The sequence below is a fragment of the Gadus morhua genome, chromosome 2 (genome assembly GCF_902167405.1).
Source record: "Gadus morhua chromosome 2, gadMor3.0, whole genome shotgun sequence".
NCBI lineage: Eukaryota > Metazoa > Chordata > Actinopteri > Gadiformes > Gadidae > Gadus > Gadus morhua.
Window position 1 is genome coordinate 4374553 of NC_044049.1, and position 26070 is coordinate 4400622.

Consider the following 26070-nt stretch of genomic DNA (forward strand, 5'->3'; position numbering starts at 1 on the left):
TTCAAAACTTTGTACTCTGTTTTGTAGATCCCAAAATGTGGTATTTGGATCAGTGATCCAATCCAATGCTCCTTTAAAAACTGGCATAAAAGTAAGATGGATCAGGTTATCCTGGATAGCAAAACATGGGATTTCCAAATCCGGATCAATTTGAATCCAATTTCAAAATCCTTTTTTATTTATTTTTTAACTGCGCCCTGGGTATCACTCGTAGTTAAAATCAGACGCGTAGGCATGGTATTAAGCCTTATGCTTACAACATGATAGATGTTCCATCTTGCTTGATTTCGAAGCCAACGTAGATGAAAGCACTCAAGAGCCAAAATCACTTGTGACACGGTTTTACGGAGCTGGAGAAGTACATAGTTTATTTCATTTTAAATCGATGCAGCTACAGATGTAATATTTGTTCACGTGGCCATTGCTGCGTTTTTTAAGTTCATTTTAAATGCTGTTAAAATACCATGGTGATTTTCCTACTAAAAATAAAAACCCAATACACAGAATAATAACGGTATACAGAAGAACAGTATGTTACAATAGTACAAATGATAAATTATATTATACAGTTATAGTGACAAAGAAAAAAAACGACAAACCAAGCAGCCTCCTCCCGGTACTATGAAAAGGTTAACTAGACCAGACGGAACCATGGAAGAACAACAGGTCTGCATATAAACAAGACAGTCCATGACGCGTGTTAGTCCTCTTGATAAAAGCATATTGAATACATGTTAACACCGAGGCGCTAGCCACCGGCCTCGTTCCACCACCACTACGGTTGGGGCTGTTTTCTCTTGGGAGTGTTTCTTCGTTTTTTGTAATTCAACATCTGAATTGGTTTTAAGGAGTCACACCGAAGGGACAAAAGTGTTCCCACAACCGCTGCAGTTGACCGATGAGGCCGGCGAGAAAGTAACAAGAGACATCGTCTTAGCTAGAGATATTTAATCTGTATATCATAGCAGTACTCGATAAACGTTTTAGCTAAATTTAACGTTTGCGCAACACAAATCAAGCACGTCTTTCTTTTCAAAAATCATTTTTTAAATCTTTTCCACATATCAGATTTTTTGTCTGTTTGTTTGTTGCATATATCTAGTTTGGAATCAAAAAGGTGTTGCTGGTCTGCGAGTAAAGTTGGATCCCTACTCCCGTCATTCAGAACAAACATTGCATATCACTGTCATCCACATCACAAACAGTTTCCCCCCACCGCCCATAGCCTGAGAGAAATAAAGGACCGACTTGATCCAAGGTTTTGCGTCGCGCAGCTGTCATAGCACAACGAACCAGAGGAGGGCGCCAACTCAACGTCAAAACAAAAGTGAATGAAAACGAACGGGGTCCACTTAGACACGAAGAAGAATATCATTGGCAGTGATGTCAACAGGGGGGGTTGCGGGGTGGGATTGAGCACAGGGAAGGTCAACAGTGACAAAACAATGAGGATCTATGTGCAAGGGTCATCTCTGGGCAAGTTCTCTCATCTCTGGGCCCATATTTCCTCTGTACTTTAGTGGGAAACGCTTCTAATTTCACACAACATTAAACATGAACCCTCCCCATATATTTAACATGACCCCCCCCCCCCCAAACACATCAACTTTACTTTGTGGTTTTCGTGTGATCAATGAATTATGTTAACAGAAATCCATAAAGCTACGTGTCCACAAAATATGACCAGAATTCCCACCAACCCCTTTGTAGTAAATCTCCGTCACTCAGGACTTTGGTAACAGTGTGCTGTGCTTCTAATGAAAACAGGTGAAGTATTCCCCCAAAATATGAAATTTAACGAAAACTGCCAGGGACATAGTTCGTACGTCTAAATGGTTTAAAGTCTTGACTGTGGATTTACATCTAGAGAGTAAAATAGGACAAAAAGTAATAAACAAAACAAAGAGCACAAAAATATAACACTTGTATACATAATGCCAGGTCAGCCTTGGCTGAAGGATTCCCTCCGGTGCCATTAATAGACAAGTCCTCCAAACCTGATGCCTGTGTGTATGTGTGTGCGCTTGTGTGTGCACGTATGTGTGTGGGTGTGTTGACAGGCTACTGTTGGCAGGGTGTGATGCTGTAAATCCCTTGGGGCTTGGGCCGACATGCCCTCTAAATCTCTGTCCAATATATTTTACTCACACTTCAGCGAGATAGGCCCTTGAAGTTTGGTCGCACACACACGCACATACAGACACAAAACACACACACACACTTTCAAACATACAGATTGCTGTAGCTACCTTGCCCCCCCCCCCCAATAAAGCACAAGCAGACATACACGCATACTTGACTCTGTCCACTTCCCTTTCACCCCTTAAATGAAAAAATAAAATAACCACATTTCCCATGTCTACGCAGTGTGTTCATAGGCAGTCACAATGCCTCCATCATACGCGTCTTTTTCATCATACGTGAGAGCCACAAGACCCCCATAAGCATCGTTCAGTGTTAGAATGAGGGGCAGACAGTATCCTTTGCTTGTGCGCATGTATATGCGTGAAAACACAAATACATACACTTTTTAGGTAACAAAAACACATTAGTAACACCTCATACCCATAGTTTCAACGCCTCCCTCCTGGCGACTTCCCCCAAAAAGATCAAAGTTTGTGTAGTAGGATGTGAACAACGTAAAGGGGGGGGCGGCCTGGGGACAGCAGTGGCCACGCCGTACCGTAGATAAAAAAATAAAATAAAAAAAGAGAGAGTGGTGCGTTTGCGTCCGTCAGCGCCGCCCGGATCCGACGGTGAGCCCCCGAGAGTCACAGAGGGGGGAGGAACAAAAACGTAAAAAACAACAAATGCAAAAGTGTGCAAAATCCCTGCTTAGTAACCGCACTTCAAATCACACACACGCACGCGCACGCACGCGCACACACACACACAGACGCACATTCATCTACTACTCCAGTGTGTGTCAACAGACACCCGCCGGAATATACACGGTGTAAAAAAAAAAAAATCCTGACATGTAAATACAAACGTGGTGTAGCACACGGTGTGGTGTAGCACACGGTGCAGCGAGCGACGCGGCCGTACAGGAACCAACCGAAGGAGAGAACGGGTTAGTTTAGCTCTGGTGGAAAAGGGACGCCACCCAAACGAGATCCCGGGGTTGGTGCGGTAGGATAGAAACCTATGCTACTCGGTAGAAAAGCAAAAAACGACGCAACGTAAGGAAAGGTAGTAAGAAGAGGAAGAGGAGGACACCGAGGGAAGGAGAGAAGACGAGGGTGGCGGTCGAGGGGGGGGGGGCACAGAGCGTCCGGTTGCATCATAACCCGGCAACGACTGCATCCCGGCCTGGCCTGCCCCCCCCCCCCCCCCCCCCGTCTACGTCTACAGTCGGGCTCCGGGGTCATCAGCACCACCCCCTCCCTCGAGTCCCGCAGCACGGGGGCGAGGCAGCTTTAAGCAAAAGGGGAGGGGGAGTGGCGAGGTGGAGGAGGGGGGCGCGTGGTGGAGGTGACGGAGGTGGGGCGGGGGCCGGGGGGGAGTGTCATAAAAGGTGACAGCTGGCGAGAAGGCGCTGTCTGGGTGTGGGTCATACAAAGAGAAAGAGGGCCCCCCCTTGGTTCATTGGGGAGGGGGGGGGGGGGTGCTGGGGGCGACTCACAACAGGAAAGGGTTTGTGGTGCCGGGGGGCTGCGCGGCAGCCTGCGGGGGCATGACGTTGGACATGAGCGGCTGGGGCATGGACATCCCCATGCCGGGGCCCATCCCCATGCCGGGCCCCGGGCGGCCCCCGGGGGCCATGCCGACCAGGGGGACCATGGTGATGGCGGGCTGGCCCATGGAGGTCAGCGGCATGGGGTCGGCGGCCAGGGACCCGAAGCCCGCGGGCATGGGGCTGACCCGCATCTGGTTGAGGGTGGGCGGGGCGGGCTGGCCTACCTGGAAGGGGTTGGCCTGGACCGGGGCGACCGCTGCAGCTGGAGGAGGGGGGGGGGGGGGGGGGGGGGGGGGGGGGGGGGGGGGGAGGGGGGGGAGAAAAGGGAGACACGGGGGAGAGAACCAAACTTCAGTTGTGAAGGTCAGCTCAGTCTAGACTTGGTGTCTGTCCAGCTGGAGCGGAGAACCTTAGCGTTCTAAGGTGAGTTTGGGGGGGGGGGGGGGGGGACCCTCAATTGGCTGCCGGGCAGGTTGACTTCATCTAACTAGGGTCCTATCTTTTAGTTTGTCCCGGCCAAATGGTCAGCTCTGTCCGCCATTGGTGAGTGTGAGGTGTTCATTTTGGTGTGCGAGCATACAGTATATGTGCTTGTGTCTTTCTGAACCTACCTAATCATGTGAGGGATTGGATAATTGAGAGTGGTGGCCATGAAGGCCGACACACCCGACAAACACTCATCAATCCATAGTTCTGGGAGCTGATCATGAATTCAACGGGTCATGCATGCAACTGAGGTTCATCACACTTTTAAAAAGGTGACATATTATACAACCAGGTGTGAGTGTGAATAGCTGTTACAAGCCGTTTAGAAAATCTGCCACTTGTGACATCACAAGTGGCCGTGTCCACCTGGATGTGTGCTGGATAGATCAGTCTACCAGCCTCCCCAGTGGACTGTAGCAAACGTTGCTCATCTATCCGTCATACATCTAGGTGGAGACGCCCACTTATTATGTCATAAGAGGCCGATTTTCAAATGTGTCACCTTTAAACAAAGTACACACACACACACACACACACACACACACACACACACACACACACACACACACACACACACACACACACACACACACACACACACACACACACACACACACTCTTACCAGAGGCGGCCAGGAAGGGGTTTGCGATGGGCGCGGGCTGGGCCGGCTTGGTGACCAGGGAGTCCAGGTTGACCAGCGCGGCGTTGGGCCCCAGGAAGGACTCGGGGGTCTTCCTGGTGGGGTGGAGGCCCAGGGAGGAGGAGGTGGGCAGCGGGTCAAACAGATCCATGCTGCCGCTGCTGGCCAGGCTGCCCTGGGAGGGCATGGAGGAGACCACACCCCCGTTCCCTGGAGGGAGGGAGAGAGAGGGAGGGGTACGGTGAGGTCTCACGGAGCTCAGAGCCAATCACAGAGCAGAGCCATTCAGATGATGCGTCAGCGTACATTTACAATTTAGGGCATTTAGCAGACGCTTTTATCCAACGCGACTTACAACAAGTACATTTGTCATAAGAAGTGAAACAATATATCGCTGTCAGTACAGTAAAGATGTTCATAGAGCCAAGTGCAAGTACTAACAATCCCTAGGCTAACCCATTCCCCGTGTACAGCAGTGCTAGCAGCTACTGCAGATGTTACACAATTAAGTAGTATGAATACGTGCAATGTAGATTAAGTGCGTACAATGCAGCAGCAAGCCATCTACGTAAAAAAGGAGCGAACAGGAGAAAGGATAGTGCAGACACCGATGTTTACACGTTAAGACAGATCTATGAAGGATCAAGAGATGGATAAGGAAATAAAGATGTAAATACACAGCGACATAGAGATATATGGAAGAGGTATGGACACATCCACAAGCCCCGGTGATAGACACGTCTTCTAAATGGAGAGGTGTTGTTTTGATATACCCATCAGGGTGTCGTCACATCATACTGGTCACCAGTGATCATCATCACTACATGATTCCCCACATGATCGCAACATGACGACAAGAAAGCAAAATTGAAACACAAGAGTCAGTTCTGGCCATGAATGCGAGAGGCGACAATTATTTCGCACCCAACAAATGTTGAACGAGAAGCTTGCCAAGTTCTATTATCAGTCGATCACATTTTTAAGTCGCCCACGGTACGTCTGGTTTATTGTCATGGCGCCCCTGAAACGTCTAACCGCAAAAGCATACACACATACGTATGTACACACACACACATACACACACAACTGGAGTAATTATTGGCTGCACTAAAACGGCTCTTTGGAGGTAGACTGTGAGGCAACACGCAGACAGCGGAAATACCTAACGGGCCCACACGGGGGACCCATCAACAATGAGCACTAACTCCATGACCACAAGGCACAAACGAGCCGTCTCCATGTGGTTCAATCGTTCACTGTGTGAGCAGCAGTGGCGGTATGGAGGCGGGGACCGTGTTGGCACCAAACCGGCCGCATTGGGGGGGTTGAGAACCAGGCACTGGATGAGTGCACGTCTGTCAGCGGTACCTGGGCCTTTAACAGCCTTTAGCAGGGCCAGCGGACCACTGTCTGGGGGAACCTCCGTCTTCAGGCTCCAGAAAAATAGCAACAAAAAAAAAATGGTAATACCGAACTACAATATTTACACAATCGGATTACATATCTTATCGGTTTGCAAAGATCATAGTGATATTGTATTACTAAGACCCTGAAGCTTCCTGTCTCTAATACATAATGTTATAAAGGATGCTCTTGGCCCAAAGTGTAGTTGAGACACTGTGGAAAGAGTATGTGCAGAACTGAAGCATAATAAATAGTGTCAAGTAAATAAAGACCACTCGATCGTGATTAGAAGTTATCCATCCGGTTTCTATCAGAATCAGGTTTTCACACAATGGATGTAGCTCGTTATGCTTGTCAGAAGCGATAAATAATAATGGTTTCATGTCACAGGTGTTCCCTTGCCCTGGGTCCGTGGAAGTACCTTACCACGTTATTTCCATTGACCAGAGGCCAAAGTCCCAAAGTGAGAGACCCCCTTTTTCCCCAAAGCCCGGGACTGTCCAAACACACCAGACAGACAGTTCCAGCAACATTGTTCCCCGCTCCCCCCAGGTTCAAACAGATGCCCAGTAATAAAGCCTTCCCCACAGAGCGCCGTAACTCAGTAGGGTTTAAATCAGACCGTGTTGGCACCGGAGAGCAGTTACCGACCGCTCTCTGGAGAGCCAGGGAAGACCGACAGAGCGTGAGAAGAAAAAAGAGGGGGGGAATTCAGAACCCGATCTGATCCGTACAGAACCCAACAACCCAGAACGGGGACAAAGGAATGCTATGAAAGCGGACCTGACCATAACACTTTTACGGACTTTAACGGAACCAGAGGCAAAAAAAAACAATCTTTGAAGCATACATTTTTCTATTTGCTCTGGTCCTATGATATTCAACAACATTGACAAAATGCTAGTGCCACACGTTCTGCAAAAACATTTTGATTATGTCCTTTTCAGGAATTTGGCCTTGCCATTTGCAATAGCTTTACCATGTTCTACCGAGTCAGCCAATGGGTATTTCTGCACATTGAATATATCCATTATGTTCCGTCCATTCGTCCGGACACAAAGTGGGGTTGAGGCCAGAGTGGATCGCACGAGGCCAAGAGTTGATGGAGGTCGCATTCCTCACACATGCGTCTCCAAGCATGCGTAACCTCGAGATCGCCGGCCTGAAGCACGCACATTATGTACAGCACAATGGAGGATTCCAGGTTCAGAGAGTGAGCTGTGCTGTTTCAGTACGTTGGAACGCTCCTCGTCCCACTCTCAGGAATAAACCCCTTCTGATTCCTAGAAGAGGGGTTCAGGGAGATCATAATGGGCTTTTTATGGCATCTTTTCTAATCGCATTGCAATCTCAAAATAGATGTCCTAATGTCACATTATTGAATCGTTTTCTCCCCTTTTGATCGATACTGTTTTACCTGTGAGCATTACATCAGGGCTAGACCATAGGGTTTTGCGAATACGGTTGACTCAAAATACAAGTGGGATGGGGGCTTTTACTTTCTAGCCGTCACGGCCATTTGCAATTATTTGTTTTTAGATTGTGCACTACTTTTTTTTGGTATCGTTTTGTATTTGCAGGACGTTGACACACAGACACACACATAGAAGAACACACGACACGCTGTGTGATGTAGACAAGGTGAGAGCAGGAGACATACAGACAGGCAGACAGACGGACAGAAGGACAGACGGACAGGGTGAGTACCAGTGGGGACAGAGGAGGAGGTGCGCAGGCTGTCAAACTCTGAGAAGTCTTCCTTAGACGTACCGTTGGATGCACTGAACAGGTCAAAGCTACCTGGAAGGGAGACAACACACACACAAATGTAGATGAACCTTGAAAGCACGCACACACACACACACACACACACACACACACACACACACACACACACACACGCGACACAGGCCTATTTGAAGCAGAGCAGGTTCCCACATGACGACGCATGGAAACAAACACAAGGCAGGGAATGGATGTGGAAACTAGTGCAGCCCCATGGCAACCACTGGCATGTTTGAATCGGTGTCTGGATTGGCTGAACTTCAGAGTTAAGGGCTTTTTCTCTGGCGTTGGCGCATGTGTGTGCATGTGTTCACGAGATGGTGGTATATTTCCACCAGTGGCCCGCTTGAGTCCAGTTTCACAGTTTATCCTAAAGGGTGTCAATGAACTTTATAGGTTGGAAATCCTGCATTTCCAAAATATGGAAGCATGAGTTTTCATCTCGTGTCCATACATGGAAAAAGTGGACATTTTACCCTGGATGTTCCTCACCGGTATCTTCGGGAGGGGACTATTTCTTACAGGTATAATTCCTTATAAGAAACTCAACATAGGGATGGTTAGTTTACCTGCGTTAGCGGTCTTGGGCCGCACAGAGGCTGAGCCCCAGGGGTCTGGGGCTGGAGGCTGGTTTGTTCCCCAGGGATCGCTGCCCTTCATGGGGGGAACGGAAGGGTTGGTTCCCCACGGATCCACTGGTTTAGCCACAGCACCTTAAGAGAAGAGAGAGAGGCAGGTGTGGTGAAAACACGTCCAAGTGACGATAACTGGACCAGATGCCAAGTACGGGGATTTTTCTAGATTAGGAATTTGTGCCATTATAAACAGTTTTCTGACACGTCAGTGTCAGTGGGCATGCCTTTCCTATCAATCTAAATTCCATTTATTGTTTGTTAAGGTTAGAAATACACAGGAAATGAGTAAAGCATTTCACCAGGGGATTTCCAGCAATAATGAACCACTTCCTCGTTGGCACCTGGCAACTTAAAATAAACCTGTTTAAGTTCCTCTCATGGTCTGTTCCATACGTAAACCTCTCTCGCCTAGCAAATATCTTTCTGAACACACAACTCTGTCCAATGCAACTGGGCAGGCTAAGCAGCATTCCTAGTATCCTACGACAAGCTCTAGTTTCTGCTGTTTACTTCTCAAATCTTTGAGAAGACCCGATGAGACAAGAGTACAGTTCAGACACAAGTCGTTAAGGAACAGGTAGGGGACAGTCATCAACAGCCAGGCTGGGAACAACAGCCTGTCCACATTTTCTACCTGCTGGCGAAGGAGCGGCTTGTACAAACCTGTGGATACCTCAACACACATGCAGGACAGTCTAGTGGTGGGGGCGTTGGACTCAAGACGACGCACAGACTGAGGCCGACAGACCGACAGACAGACAGACAGACAGAAGGACGACAGACAGACAGAAGGCCGACAGACAGAAGGCCGACAGACAGACCAAAGGCCGACAGACAGACAGAAGGCCGACAGGCCGACAGACAGACAGAAGGCCGACAGGCCGACAGACAGACAGACAGACCGAAGGCCGACAGACCGACAGAAGGCCGACAGACCGAAAGAAGGCCGACAGACAGACCGAGGCCGACAGACAGACAGACAGACCGACAGAGGCCGAAAGAAGGCCGACAGACAGAAGTCAGACAGACCGTGGCAGACAGAAGGCCGACAGACAGACAGAAGTCAGACAGACAGACAGACAGACAGACCGACAGACCGACAGAGGCCGAAAGAAGGCCGACAGACAGACCGTGGCAGACAGAAGGCCGACAGACAGACAGAAGTCAGACAGACAGAGGCCGACAGAAGGCCGACAGACAGACAGAAGGCCGACAGACAGACAGTAGGCTGACAGACAGACAGAAGGCCGACAGACAGACAGTAGGCCGACAGACAGACAGACAGAAGGCCGACAGACAGAGAGACAGTAGGCTGACAGACAGACAGACAGAAGGCCGACAGACAGACAGTAGGCTGACAGACAGACAGACAGAAGGCCGACAGACAGACAGAAGGCCGACAGACAGACAGACAGAAGGCCGACAGACAGACAGACAGAAGGCCGACAGACAGACAGACAGACAGACAGCAGTGTGTACCATATGATGACTGCCAGGGGTCCGTCGCAGGAGCAGCAGCAGCGGCGGCACCGGCCCCGGCCCTCCAGGGGTCGGCCCCGGCCCCGGCCCCGGCCCCAGCACCTGCACCTGCACCCGGCTCCGGGACATTCATCAGATCCATCAGGGAAGACTGGGGCTGGAGAACCAGCAGGAGAGACAGACGGAGACAGAGAGAGAGAGAGAGAGAGCCATAGCATTAGTCCACCGCCCACCTACCATGTCACCCAGTGGAGGCTGACCAGTAGAGGGCGCCGCCACCAACCACTCCCCACATCAGAAGACCGTCCAAACTGACTTTGATTTTAAATAAGCAAAGTAAATAATGTAGTTAGTAGGGGTGTGACGAGATCTCGTGCCACGAGATCTCGCGAGATTAAACTCGACGATATTACCCGTCGCGTTAAAAATCTGTCTCGTGAGATTTGTGAGCTGTCCAAACTTCTATTTGTGGCCTGTAGGGGCAGTAATGCTCCTTTGCTACGTCTAGGCTGCCAGAACCTAACGAAAGAGAAGGAAAAGAAGAAGAGGAGTAGGAGGGGAAGCAGGGGAAGCAGCCATAGGCAGGCAGAATGACGTCGGAAAATACCCGTATTACCGTTGAAGATGCCCCCGCCACTTTTAAATCATTTGTTTGGCAGCATTTTGGGTACCCGGCGGAAATGATGAATGGCAGTAGAGTGACTGATAAGACACGGACAATACCAAGTTGTCAGTGACATACTTGGTCAGACTCTGTTTGCACTATTTGCACTCTGTATTGATGGAGTAGAACTTTGATTTGGTTTTGCACATAATATTGTTTGCAGTTGAAAAAAAGAGAATTATTTAATTTAATTTATCAACTTTTATAAATTTTAGTTTTAGTTTCATGCATGTAAAGAGCTATAATAAAACATTTCAAAACGCATGTACAACTCGGTTAAATAAAAGTCTGTTGGTCCAGTCATGAATTTTGTCATTGTAGTTTTCTTAAAATCTCGTCTCGTCTCGTGAGTTTAGTGTATCGTCACACCCCTAGTAGTTAGTGAGTGAAATGCATAATCTGCAATTACACATGGGTTATAAAACGTTGGCTTAAGGGTACTGATGGGTCACGTGTCTCTGGCCTGGCGCGCAAGCACCTTTGCCCAAAGACTCGTTCCGAGTTGTACGTGCACAGTTCGCTGCTCTACGATACAAGAGATGGCAGCCTGCCGGCGCACATGGTAGCTGCACCGTAACAGCACAAGTAACAGCACCCGTAGGTGTCTGAGGAGCTTAGGCCTCTTCCATTTCCTAACACTAGAGATTGCTGGAAAGATTGTGTGTGGAAAGTAATGATAAGGGAACAAGGCACATTGTTTAACTGTACCGTTCACTTTGAAAAGCTGCCAACCCGTCTTTTAGTGTCCCCACTGTCTCAACATATTTACAATAGATCTGGCTTGGGTCATTTTATTTTCCTTTCCTTTTTTCTTTTTTACTAGGTCTGGGCAATATTTGTATATTATCCTTTATCGTCTTCGACTGGTATTGTATCTTCATCAAATGAAGATGTAACTTATCGTGATACCAGGTTTTATTGTATGAATTAGTTACGATTGAAATATCAGTGAGAAATATCAGTGAGGAAGGAACACTACTTTAGTCTGATACTATACTTTAAATTCCCATATACGTCAATGTAATGTCCCTCGGTTAGAATGGTATTTTGAATGTCATGTACAGTTCCCAAATAATTACCGTGATGATACATTTGTTCCATATCGTCTGGCCCTACACTATACATAGAAGGACTCACTCTCCATAGCAATGCTTGGAAACTAGTCCACCCTCTGCCAGTTACTGTACATTCCAGCTACAGAGAGCAGACACGAGTCAGACACAATATGGGAATGGGAAGAGACTTGGCTATTTCGGGAAACCCGGACGCAGAAAGGGAAAATCTGACTCCATTAACCCCGACTACACACATGTGAACGTGTGTGTGGATCCAGTACTATTCCCCCCACGCACACACAGACTTTTGAATCTCTGGCGTGTCCACGTGGGCAGCGGGCTACGGCTTTAGCCGGCATCTTGCTGGCACAACACGCCAAGAGCATGCTAGGCAGCGTTAGCATGAGCGTGTCACCTCTCTCTTCTTCTTGGCGAGCTTTCCGGAGCCCGGGCCGCCCTTCTTGCTCTCCTCCAGGGCCATCTGTAGTCTGAGGTCGTCTCCCCGCCGCACACGATCTTCCTGCTCACACCGGGGGAGGAAAAGAGCTTGATTGTTAAGCACGGCCGCCATTTCAGATCCACCGGCTCCTTCCCAGACAGGGCAGCCGTAAGGGTAGCCCCTGACCAAAGATACAGGTAACGAATGATTAAATAAAATGTAAAGTGATGCCAATGATAAAGCCTCTTTATGGTGTATAATGCAGAGTCAGAGTGAGAATGTTGCTGATCTGGCATTTGAGCACGGCTTTCAATTCAATGGCAAGGAAAGATCTTCATTGACAGTATTTGTATTCAATTATTTTTCAGTCACATTATGTTGGGGTGGAGCAACAAGTCTCATTACTCTCATAATTGTTTCCAAAGCGTTCAGTTCAGAAACTACTGCTGCGGCATTTCAGCCCCGTTGTCTTTAGTCCAGAGAACCCAAACAACAGAGATTAGGAATCATATTTCCAGCCCTTATAAATGACATGCTCTCATTTACGATCCTGGCAGAGTAAGGGGCCGACGTGTGTTTGGCAAGTGTGCCTGTGTGTTGTGCATTTGCGTGTGCCTGTGTGTGCCCGCATGTACGTGTGTGTGTGTGAGGGATTGTGCCCGCATGCGTGTCTGCGTGTGTGAGGGAGTTTTCCTGTGTGTGTATGCCTATGTGCGTGCGAGTGCATTTGCTTTTGTGTGTTTGAGTGTGTGTGTGAGTGTGAGTGTGTGTGTCTTTGTGCGTGTACCTGCTCTGCAGCCTCGCGGCTCATGGCCAGGGCCAGCTGCAACTGCAGCTCCTCCTCTCCGCTGGTCTGAGGCCGGGCCTGCTCCAACTCAGAGCCAGCATTGGGAGACGTAGCTACAACATACACACCACACACACACACACACACACACACACACACACACACACACGGAGAGAAAGACACAAATTCAACACACACATTCACTGGCTGGAATCTATGCCTCACAGGGCTACGTGTAAATAATACATGGAATATTAGCAATTACGGGATGCTACGTGACATAGCTGCAGCCAGTGTGTGCGTGTGTGTGAGTTTGAGTGCACTGGTATGGGACAGAGTGTAAAGCATTGTGTGCTGGATAACGAGACGCCATGAGGCAGACGCAAACACTATGTAGCCATGCTGCAGACCAGAGGGGACGCGCGCACGCACGCACGCACGCACGCACGCACGCACACACGCACACACGCACACACACACACACACACACACACACACACACACACACACACACACACACACACACACACACGAAATGAAAACCATTTCACACCCTCACCACACCACCTTTAGGTTTCTTTCCTCTTCAAAAAGTGTGTGACAACACTCACAATCTGTGAGCAACACTCACAGAACAGTGACTGTTCTGTGAGCCACTCACAGACTGTGAGCCAGCCTCACCAAACAGTGACTGCTACACACAGAAGCAAAGGCATCAGATATAGTAAAGAAACACATTTGGACCCATCAAAAGGTCCATAAAGGCCCTTCATAATAATCTTTGATTCGTCAAGTAGTGCCTTTCTGATAAAATCAATGGACATGAATAGCATCAAATAACATGTGTTCTCAGCCACTTTTTACAGCTCAGTGGACACGGCAATATGGATCTGAGGGGTTCAGAGAGCTGCAGCCACCCTGAAAGCTCTGTCCCGGAACTAGGCCTGCAATAGGACTCCATTACAATCTTTCCGTCAGGAAGTGCTGAAGGCCCAGATAAGGGTCTCAAATGATTGAGGGGAACCCAGGCTCGAGCTCGAGTTGCAGTCTTCAGATGACGATGATGGAGCCATGAGCTCCATTTAATCTGCTTGGCCTTCTCTCCGGCCCTCTTCGTTCTCCTCGCTCTGAGTGAACGGAGGAGAGCGGCCGGGGGCAAACACACGGGCTCCCTCTCTCATGAATACTATCTGTATGGGGGCATCTTTCCAAATGTTCTCCTCTCCCCTCCGATGTATCCCTCCTTTCACTGCAGCCGTGACGAAGGGGGCCCCGTGCTGACTGTCTTAATGTGATCCTGAAGACAGGAGACGTGAGGAGAGACTCCCATCGTAAAAAGAAGGGCGACGATGCTATCTTTAGGACATGCCCAGACCGGCCCTGGTGAACATTGTGCCGCTGGAAAGGCCTTCGTCTGGTTCAGTTGCGTGAAAGGAAGATGTCACTAGTAGATGAAAATCAGATTTAGCCTTATGGGTTTGAGAGCTCTGCTGGGCTGTACTCATTACGACAGTGTCAGGGTATATTTAGACCCCCGAAGAGGGGGGTGAGTAATAGGACAGAGGCTCTGTGACCACATCGGGCCTGGGACACGGTTTCTTTTTGGCAGTCAAAAGTGACAATACTTTTCAGCACTCACTGCCTTCGCCTGTTCGTCTCAAATTGAATGCTGCCGACTTGTCATGAAAAGGAAAACTGCAACAGTATTCTCAATTTTTTCAGCGCAATCACTTGGAGGTGGAGGCATCAGCCATTTCTGAAGTTCCGAGATCGAGTCCTGTCAGATTTTGCCGATGCAACTAGGTCAGGATGTGGTGCGAGCCGTCAATTCAACCACATGGACGTGTTTCTGAGAAGAGGGAGGCAGGGTTATCAACAGGTTAACCAAAGCAGCTGGGTGTCCCAGGTTTTGGTATACATACTCCATTTGAAACAACAATCTTTTTAAAACCGGCTGCAGTGCAGGATATGTTGTTTTAAAAGAGGTCAAATGAATTATTCAATAAGGATGACTCAAGCCGTTCAAATACTTCCCCCATCCACACACATAGGATTAACTTACAATTCTTAAGTGTTTTAGACTGCAGTTTTGAGTTCACTTGATTGGTATTTTTTAAGGAAAACCTACTAATGGGTTGTTTCTTCATAATACATCCGCCTGGCCAACTAACAGAACTGGCAGGTGGACAAATGCCGTCGCATTTGCCCATACAAGCCACCATTAGTGTGCAGGATACACACACACACACACAATAAGTTCTTTTCAACCTCTGGAAATTGTAAACCCCGCTTGCCCCCTCACTTGGCTACAAAGCTGGAATTTCTTGCAACAACACTGGTGTTGGTGCTTTGGAGCTGCAGAGCCAAAACATTGATTACTGCCGCTGCCCGTAATGGCCTTGTAGCACAAACAGCGTGCAAAGCATCCCCAAACAATACAAAATGTAGGCCGTTGTTGGAACATGCTATCATATATGATGAAACTCGCATCTAGCGTCATAACAACCATACCCATTACTAAACTACTAACATTACCAAGTCGCTGTTCACCTTGACTAGTTACTTTTTACCCGAATGCAAAGTCGTCTGGGGTTGAGTTAGAATGTCTTGTTTCCATGGTTCGACCGTTGGCTCAACATATATTTCAAACTGACATCTAATCCCCAAACCCTTTGCTTTTGTTGTCCCCGCGTGGGGCCAGTAGAGAGATAGAGGTGTGGACACAACACAGATCTTAAGACCTTCTGCCCAAACTCTGTGGAGAAGGATCTGTGGATCTACACCCAACTGGTGTAGATCTATCTAGCTTTCTGTATTCAGAACTATGTGGATGACGTGGCCTAACTTAACTATGTCCCCACAGGTCCACACTTCCTAGCTGATCACTACTCGGTGGCTGGGGGTCAAATCTTTAATTCCCAAGCTACTTTCACATCCTATCCTTACAAAACAAGATATATTTTGATGTATGTCTACATTATTGTTACACTGAAACTAGTAAGAAATTGCTGGATTGGAACAAGGAGCATTATTGAGAGAGGCTAAATTTAAAAATCACCCTTGATGTGGGGCTTCAATCCCGCCCCCCCCCCAGCACCAACCAAATTGTCAGGCCAACTTCCCTTCCGTTATCACAACTGATGACTCAGCTGGCCAGGACGTCCGACCACAGACAGTGTTTCATGCGCTGGAATGTGACACACCACACACACACACACACACACACACACACACACACACACACACACACACACACACACACACACACACACACACACACACACACACACACGAGACTGACACATTCCAGTGAAGACATGCATTTGTAGTCCTGCAAAAACAGACAAAACAGGCAGGAAATAACCCACCAAAAAAAGAGCGGGCAAATTCATGCACAAGTAAACACCAACAAACACCCTGCATGCCCCCCCCCCCCCATCACCCCATGCTGTGTGGCAGAGGTCGCCGGGTCTCTGTGTGAGTGGAAAGGAAAATAATGGCTGGGTTCTTTGCTTTCATTTCAACACCCCCTCCATTTTCCCTGCGCTGTTCCTCATTTCACTTCCTCCCGGCCTCCACCCAAACTCTAAACGGTCGTTCCCTTAGACTCCTCTCCCCTCTCCCCTCCTCCTGTCCCCTGCTCTGTTTGAGATTCCTTTTCATCGTCTCTAGGATGAGGCCCTGGTGGTTTGGTGAAGCGACCCACAGAGAGAGAGACACAAAGAAGTTGGTGAACATCCCCCCTAACTCTTACGTTGTGCGAGTTTCTGGTTTATGGACTGATTGTGGGTCCATAGAACTGGTTCTCTCCACATTGGGGGCGTCAACTTTTAAAAGCATCTGAAGCCTCAGTTGTAAAGAGAAAGGGGATAAGGGCCTAGTAGTTTTGTTTCTTCTGTGTGTGCGTGCGTATGTATGGCTCGTCTTAGCTTAAGAATGCAACCCCAGTAACCCCTGTGCTGCAAGCCAGAGACCGAGCGATGTTAAGGGTCTGGGAAGGCTTCCGGATGCTGGCAAGACCGGGAATGCGAGTAAAGAATAGATAGTGTGTATGTGTGTGTGAGTGCCTGTGTTCACAATAATGTATCATGCCAGTGAGTTGGATCATTTCTGCAGCACAGTACAATGTCTGGCAACCGACAATCAGATGGAAGTTTTATTTTTCCAGCACTGAATGCTGGCGGTCAACTTCCAATCAGATGTAAGGTTTGATAGTCCAGCACGAAATGATGGAAGGCAACAGTGAATCAGATGCAAGGTTTGTTTCTCTGGCAGGGAATTCTGGTCGTCTACAGCCAATAAGATGCTACGATCAGATTCTCCGGCACGGAATGCTGATGGTCTACAGCCAATCAGATGCTAGGGCTTATTTCTCCAGCACAGAATACTGGTTGTTTACAGCCCATCAGATGCGAGTTAGCTTCTTCAACCAATCAGATGCTACTCACAGCCATGGTAGGAGGCTGGGGAGCCCTCCGAGCGGCCGTACTCCTCGCTGTAGGAGGTGGAGAGGTTAGGCTGGGAGGAGCCTCGGCCGAAGCCAACCTGGGAGCCCCCGGTCGACACCTGCGCCATGCGCTCCTTGGTCTTCAGGGCCTGGGACCTGAGGGGTGAGACGGGTGAGGGGTGAGACGGGTTAGCGATGAGGAGCAGAGTTAGAGCCAGGTGGGTCCTGTGAGCCCGTGGAAGTACAGGTGTTAAAGAGTTCATTTTTCCGTTGCAATTTAAGACGGAACAATATATGCCCGGTGTTTATCTGACAAAACTATACAACTGCTGTCGTACCGAAGGCAAATTGTACCAAAATAAAAATCGGTATTGGTATAATGTATCCTGAAATTTAAAAAGCTGTAAAATAAATGTCATTTTCTGAAAATATAACATGGCATACAAAAACTGTTCTCCATCCGGTCCCTAAGAACAGTCAGTCACTGCATTACCAAGGAGCACTCAACGCTCTCGCTCTCTCACACACCCCCCCCCGCACACACACCCCCCCACGGCACCCATTGGCCGACCCTCCACCGCCAACGCCCCCACCTCTCGCCCTTGAGCCGCTCCTCGTCCTTCAGCAGCACCACCAGCTGCTTGCTCTTCTCCCGCACGTTGATGCCCTGGTCCTTGCCGTCGCGGTCCACGTACTGGAAGTCCTTGAGCGTCTGGATGGCGAAGATGTTCTCCTTGCACTGCAGCGCCACCCGCTCCGAGCCCGTCTTCACCAGGTAGTCCAGCAGCGTCAGCGCCTTGTACACGTGCCGCCAGTTCTTCCCGTGGTCGTTGAGCCGCCGCCAGATCATGCTCATGATCTCGCTGAAGGCCACCACGTTGTACGTGAGGTCGGCGATCTCCGACATCAGCGACGACGAGGGTCCCCACGGGTCGTTGGACGTGGACTCGCGCACCTTCTTCTCCGCGTCCGAGTAGTTGTTCACCATGTTCTTCATCTGCCGGCGGATGGTGGAGCTCGGCATGTTGGCGGTTGACCGAGAGATGGTGGAGGTTGGCGGGTAAAATATCAAGAGGAAATCGTTGGGGGACTCTCACCCAGACGGAAGGACGTTTTGGGGGTTGGGATGAAGGGGGTGGTGGGGGGGAATCGCTTTAGAGGGAGTCTCCTACAAACAGGCGCACACACGGGGTATGATTGTTTGTTTGCGCGTGTGAACCTCTGCGAGTACGTAGGGCAGCCCGTCCTGTACGCCTGTGACCGTTCCCACGGCTGTCTGGTCGTATCTGGCAGTGTGTGCTGTGTGTTTATGGGACTTCTCAAGGCCAGCGCGACAAGCCTCTGTATACCAGAACGGTGGCGGTTAGAACCATCTCCACAATCGGAAAGCGGACGGCACACACGCCCACGCCATCACCTGAAATCACAGAAACAACACCGTGAGACTGACGGATCGATAAGGGTGGTAAATGTGCAACACTTCCCGGTTGTTATCTGTACACGGTGAGGAAATAGGAAACCAAAACGAAAGTTCTTTCTTCTAGGGGAATTCTTTTCATTTTTTATATTTCACACCTTCTCAACTACATCAACGTCAAGTTTCTGATCTCTCGCTCTGAGTTCACTCAAGATAAATGTAACCAGTTCATTCATTCAGACAGGGTCTGAGGTGTAGCCTAGCTGAAGTTAAGTCATGATATCCAGTTTTAGCTTTGAGAGAAATTTGCTTTGAAAATCTAAAAAGAGTAACCAGCTGATGTGTTTCACCTCCACGTGAAATAAAAATATTGTTCAATATTTCTACAAAAGAGGCGAATTACAAAGGACCCTGCCCTAAAGACCCTGAATAAAACACTATTAACTCATATACGTCTCACGTCCACAATAGATTAAAATCGCTTTTGAGAAAAGTATCCAGGCCGTGTCGCCCCATAAGTATTTAAACCGAGCGAGACTTGGAAGTTTGCAAATCGCATATTAGACCCACCGCATTGTCGGCTATACAAGGCCATACATACTACATGACTTCTATCACCAAGAGCTCAGCTTTAGTTTTTTCTAAATTATTATTTATTTTCAGACATACCGTCATAAACAGTATACCTCTGTGAAATGTCAGGAAGGTATGAAAACATTGATACAGCCCAAGCCTAGCAGGAACACTCACTAATGCATGTGCTGTGGCCATCATGGTTGCTACCTTGGAATCGGTCAACATTAAAGTAGACAGATCAAATGGGGTGGGTGAGAGATATTTTGAAAGACGGATCCATCCATACCGACGTGACAGAGAAGCCATATTTCAGCCCTCCCCTAGGTTTATTGCACCCTGTTGCCTTGACTGTAAATTACAAGGCAGGGTGTGTGTGGCAATGCCACGCCCCACCACGATGACAGAGAGCCAGGTGATGAAGCACGCTGGCTGGGTGGCCTTCGGAGACAGACGCTCGGAGAACAGGCCAGCGGATATTGACCTTATATGGTGGGGGGAGGGGGGTTAACTCGGTAAACATAATCAGTGGGAAGCACTGGATCCATGTCACTTCCTGGATTTGACCAATTAAGCGATGAGCCACTCCTCTGTTCAATCTTCATCAGCCCGATGTTTTTCAGTGAGATGACATTTTACCGCTTGAGATTTATTCACAACGCTACTTGCGTAGCCGGTCCAAAAGACAAGTGCACAAAGACTGTTCATGGTATCAAAATATTTCTGAAATCAAGCTTATTCATGCAAATCCTTATTGTGTCACATTGAGAGCTGGCGTAATGTGATGACCAGCTAAAACTGCTTTAAAAAAAACAGCTCAGCTCACTGTCAGCACCCATGCTATTGCAATCACAATGCAACATCCCTGACCTTAGGCAAGACGTGTGTGCCAAGAGAATCGCCCTTCCCAGCTATTTCATGCGTTGAGCTTCATTTCTCGTTACAAGACGTTACAAAATAAATCTGCTTCCTCGATGTGAACATGGGCTGATGCGCCCATTTCCGCAGCAGTGAAGAAACACACAGTGGTGACTGCCGAATGAACAAAAGGCTGATCTGCCGGGACCACCTGTGTGCTGATGGCCTCAGTGGCCATATACATGAACTGTTAAAAAAGATCTCACCGAGCATCCTGTAGCCTTCACCTAACCAAAACAGTGCACACCCATTGGCTGCTTAACAGCCGCTGATAAGTCAACCCACCGGGTTGACTCTCAGACCGGTATGCATGCACTCATGCTCTTAGTCTCCTTACATAGAAGCTGGGATTCCTTTTCCAATGCATGGTAATGGTTTATAACACCAGGCGCCCTGCAAGCACACACACGCCTGGGAACAAGCACTTTCCCCAACCAGGGTTGGGCGCCCAAGCGAGGACGCTTTCCCAGCGTTTGCCCACCGCTTGGAAGAGCGTGCAGGTGCATGTGTTCACCTGCAGGAACGTAGGTGCGGCGCTGGCTCGCTTTGGGGTGGGGGTGGGGGGGTGGGGGGTTGCAGCTGGATTTTGGGCCGTCAAAGGGTGAGGAAAAAAGAGGAAAGGGGGTGGGGGATAAGAAAACAACTTGGCAGATCCCGTAAATTCACTTAACGCCAGAGAATCCCCCCCCCCCCCCCCCAACATGAATACAAGCCAGACCTAATGACACATCTGCTGCTATAATCACCGATTCACCCACCGCAGACAGGAAGAAGAGAGGAGAGTCTGTCCGCTAGCCTCCCTCCCTCCTCCGCTCACCTCCTTTCCGGAACACCCCTCCTCTTCTCCCTTTCACTCTCCCCTTCTCTGCCTTTTCTTATTTGGTAGAATCACTAAACTCCCAAGGCCTCAGAAACACAGAGCAGGATCTGTGCGTTTGTGTTTATGTGTGACAGAAAAGAGAGATCAGACACACGCCTCATCATGAAGCCATGCACATGAAACATGTACTATCGAGAATACAATTTCTCAACCCGGTCAATTCATTCAGCAATTGCGCAAGTCTTTACACACACACACGCAAACGTATGCTGACAGACCCTGCAAAGCCAAAGCAACATAGCTTGTTTTTTCTCCCGTTACCACGCCTATGAATGAAATCACCAGTTGTTTTGGAACTTTATTAGCTGATGAGTTTATTCCTGCTCACTTGAACAGCGCAATTGTTCAAAGGAAACCCCATTACTAAAACGTGTTGAATGACATGGTTATGGCGTTGGAAGAACCAAACTAAGCCGCTTTGGAATTTCATGGTATTCTAAAGGCGTTCCATTTTTCCCACCCATGTCAGTCGGTGACGGGTTACCAGCTGAAGACATAATCAGGTGTCATGCAAGCCTCTGAATACTCCGGTCACAATACGTCTTCACACACTGAAAGCAATTGATTCTTTCCCATCCAGACTACTTTAGTTACTATCAAAAATACACTATCATGGCATTATAGATGACTAAAAGTACTAATCCCATGAGGGAATTCCGGCAAACCCTAGATTAGACCAATATATTAATTCAGACAGCTTCCAAGGTTAACAACAGTCACACAGAGACATTCAAAGAGCTCAGTGAGGAGAGAAGCAATATGCTAATTAAAAAGACCACTGGGGACAACAAGAAGCAGGTTTAGGCAAAGCAGAGGCTTAGGATTGTGCTACAATACAGCTGGTGGGAGTGTTTGAATGAAATCAAACCTTTAATTCTAGGTTCACATTTATAGAAGCGGTAATACAAGACCAATTCTGTACCTGGGTGAAATTACTGTTTAAAATCACATGATCGCAATTAATGTTTACAGTTCTTTCTATTAGTTTGTGTGGTATCTTGATGTTCACGGCATGAGAGCTGAGCTCTCTGGTGCCCAACACTGTCCAAAGGAAAATCCATCTCCTGCATTTGTGCTTGTGTGGGAGCATATTGGCATGGTCCCGATAAACTGATTAGAGCATTTAAGTCAGAAGTAGAAGAACAGGTCTACCTTGCCAGTTCTGCACAGCAAGGGTAAAACTGATCTACAGATACAACTGTTGCGCAACCGAGAGTGTTTGTGAGTGTAGAGGAGTAGCATCCAAGTGACCGAGTCAGGTCTACCCACCCAAAGTGCTTTACTGTTAAAATATGTATCAAGACCGTTCAAGGGGTGAGGTAAAAATTGAACTTGTTACTCTCTGCAGATACGGCCCTGTAGTTACCAAAACCACACGGTTGACTGTTTGGCTAACGAATGCGTAACATAGCAAAGGCGTCACACGTAACGCAAGGAGAGAAATGAGGACATTACTACTACAACCCCCCCCCCCCCCCCCCCCCCCCCCCCATCGACACGTCATCTAGTCTTTTGTCCTCCCCAGCCCATAGAGACAAAGCGACCGAGGAACGGGAGGAGAGAACGGTGATAATGCATCTGTCACCCACTGCGACCGACCGATCATCCTGACAATGGACAAAGCCCTGCCCTTCTCTCTGGCCACGTTTAGGCTCAGGCACAGTGACTGACCTGGACATGTACTACCAAATAGCAACCCCAATGTACTACCATGTCTGCGTTAGCTTAAACCTCCCTAGCTATGCCTAAGTAAACAGTTACTATTTGGTGGGAAATGTGTTCTAATACTTTGCCATCCTCAACAACCAGCGTATAATGATGGGCATGGTATTACACAGCATGGGCCCGCAAAAAAACGCAACACTGGGAGCGCTCATGGTACCAGCCGAATAATAAATCACGGCTCCCTCTCCGTCTGATGCAAAACAGACATGCTAACGTCTGGCTAACGCTAGCCACCGTGCTAATATGCAGCAAGCCTCCCAAATGGAAGAAACTGAAATAAAACCACAAACCATTGTTTTAACGATCAGCGTGTACTGCTGTATTAAGGCCACTGCACCAGTAGCTCGCTGACTGCAGTGATATAGTGATGAGGGGAAGATAAAGTACAGCCAGCCGGTGGAATAACCGAATAAACTATCGAGGTACGATAGTACCAGGGCTCAAACTTCGGAAAATATCACAAACTCAGCGTAAAACACAACAGTTTCCCGTCGTGTCTTTCGGGAAATAGTCGCCCGATTAGCACCGCAGACCCACACAGTGTTATAGCCAGACCGAGCTCTCCGGGGATGCAACCCGCCCATGGCTCGCTGGAGATAAAAACTTGGTTTTAAAGAAAAGTTCCCCTGGGCTAGCTAGCCGTGTGTGTTACTTTAGCATGTTGGAGGTCCTCGGGTGTTCTCGCACTCCGTAGTGGGATGCAACACATCTGTTGGTCAACGGCTGATAGTGAGTCGAAAAAAAAAAGTTGTTCTAAAAGTTATCATCAAGACGTGAGAGTCGGGAGATCCGTGCAAACAACTCGTAGCGCAGGCTAAAAGCTACGCTAAGGCGTAAGCTAACTAGCATGCTAGGCTACTTAGCCTAGCCTAGCCTAGCCCCGACGAGACGATACGGTCCGCGGAGACATCGCCGACAGAAGCTGGAGGCTGGACGACAACCCGGGGGGGAAAAAAACACGAAATAACGGCGGTATCGCTACAGCATACCTGAACTTACCATTTCTCTCGGCTTAGTGTACGGGTCCTTATGTCTCTTATAGGTATAACCCCCTTGGGCGAGTATCTATGTGGTGTTTAGATAAAATACTTGAATTGAGAGTTAAAGGAGCTTGTTGCGCCCCCGCGTAGCAGCAGAATGTTGCTATGCTAACGTCAACAGCGAGCTACACGTATCTGTAGCGCTTCTCGGCGCGCCTCTGACTCCAGAACATGGCGGGCATAGCCTCTCGGGAGGGGGCCAGGCGGAGAAGGGTGTGACCAACGCGGCTCGACTCGCCGTGAGGACAAAAGTCTCCTCATCGCATTCCTCGATTAGGAACACATTCGCATGAATAGACATAATGAGTGAGGCATAAGCATAAGTGTAAATGCACGGCCAATTTAAGTTTTATATCGAGTAAGAGGAATATTAATTTTTGAAAGTCATTTGAAAGTAGATGAGAGAGGATCCTGAATGGAACAATGGGGTTGCTTAGCATTGGGGTTTCCATGGTTGGAAGATAATGTCGTATTATGAAGGGATACAATGTACACCCGAGGACCTCCAATGTGATATATATTGAATGGCTGAACTCACGCGTGTTTGTGTGTGTGTGTGTGTGTGTGTGTGTGTGTGTGTGTGTGTGTGTGTGTGTGTGTGTGTGTGTGTGTGTGTGTGTGTGTGTGTCTCTCTCTCTCTCTCTCTCTCTCTCTCTCTCTCTCTCTCTCTCTCTCTCTCTCTCTCTCTCTCTCTCTCTCTCTCTCTCATGTATGCAGGTTATACACGTTATACCACTTGTGGAATCTCTCTTAATGAGAGCCATTGTCATTACAAACTATTACTAGCCTGAACCCCAGACAATTTGTTTTAGAACACCAAGGGATAGACTGGCACATACTTTTTGTTCTGTAGGTGTGTCCGTTGCAGGACAGCATTCCACCCAGTTTTGTGTGAAAGCAACCGCGTAACGACACTGGTCTCCACTCTCTCACACACTTCCAGGGCAAGTTTATCCAGTTAATGGGGTGGAAGTACACCCGACATGGGCCATAAAAAGTGCAATCAGAGATATCAATAGCAGGTGACACAAAGTTATGTTTAAAGTTAGAAATATGAACGTAGAAATGGTTTCGTTTTGTCTTTGCACACACTTGATATTATAGAAGCCTTCTTTACCAGTTATAATCTTTGTTGTATGGCCTTGTGTCAGATGGGTTTTCCGTCTTTCCGTCCATCTATCTGCATGTCTGTCTGTCTCACTAGGACAATTCTAGGCTATGGCAATTGGTCAGACGATTTAAGCTGATGGGAATTTAATTTTATAATGGCAAAATATAAGAATAAATTCCTACTTCAGCTACTAAATTATGGGGCTGATGTTGATGCATTATGTTTGCCTCAAAAGTATAAACGTAATCCGCATCAAGATGTGGTCTCTTTAATCGTGTGATTGCTTTTATATATCTTCAGGGCTGTATGTAAATTAGAGTCCCCTAATATATGTATTTATTCATCATTTATCCATGACAGAATATGGTAAAGGAGAAACAAGTGGATCTTCAGTGATCAGCCAAACCCTCACCATGCAAGGCCACTTTAAGTCTAAAGGGGGCAGTACTGCCCTTTCCTATGGCTGGTGAGGCTCAATTTGTAGCAACGAGAGAAAGAGAGAAACGCCTGATATGAGTCCTTAAAGCCATGTCTGTCCTTTGATATGCAATTATCGCCGTTGGTGACCTATGATTAACAATGAAGTCTGATTAAAACCAATTAACATCAAGCACCGCAGTCTGCTCCACTACCGTTTAAAAGGCACTCATGAGAAACATTCCCTGCGGGAGTCTGGAGGTTCACGGCGTGAGGGCACCGCAGGGCGGTGGTCCAATGACCATACTAGGGCAAGGGGCAGGAACCTCTGCAGTTGACGGAACCATCCAACATTGATTGAAAAAATCCCTAAAATTGTTCTTAGAAGAGTCAAAAAGGTTGTTTGAGTCATTCAATATATTACAATAGTATTCCTAGTTGCAGTGAATTGTGAATCATACTCCCTATTTAAAATTAGTAGAAGCAGG

The 26070-nt window shown here is 48.1% G+C and overlaps 1 protein-coding gene across 5 annotated transcripts; it reads right to left on the reverse strand.

The window, feature by feature from the left end:
• Window positions 1-340: 340 nt before the first annotated feature.
• Window positions 341-24244, reverse strand: epn2 (epsin 2). 5 transcript variants are annotated; one of them, XM_030378939.1, is made up of 10 exons: window positions 24014-24244; window positions 18095-18918; window positions 17503-17657; window positions 13055-13167; window positions 12244-12348; window positions 10110-10266; window positions 8565-8708; window positions 7918-8010; window positions 4789-5016; window positions 341-3941 (listed from the first exon to the last, which is right to left on the reverse strand). In XM_030378939.1, the coding sequence occupies exons 2-10, from the start codon at window positions 18523-18525 to the stop codon at window positions 3622-3624; spliced, it is 1746 nt and encodes a 581-aa protein (XP_030234799.1). In that variant the 5' UTR covers window positions 18526-18918; window positions 24014-24244; the 3' UTR covers window positions 341-3621. The 5 variants fall into 5 exon arrangements, with proteins under 5 accessions (XP_030234799.1, XP_030234806.1, XP_030234822.1 ...); XM_030378946.1 differs by having other exon boundaries at window positions 24004-24244; XM_030378962.1 differs by having other exon boundaries at window positions 7981-8010; window positions 24014-24242.
• Between the last annotated feature and the right edge of the window lie 1826 nt (window positions 24245-26070).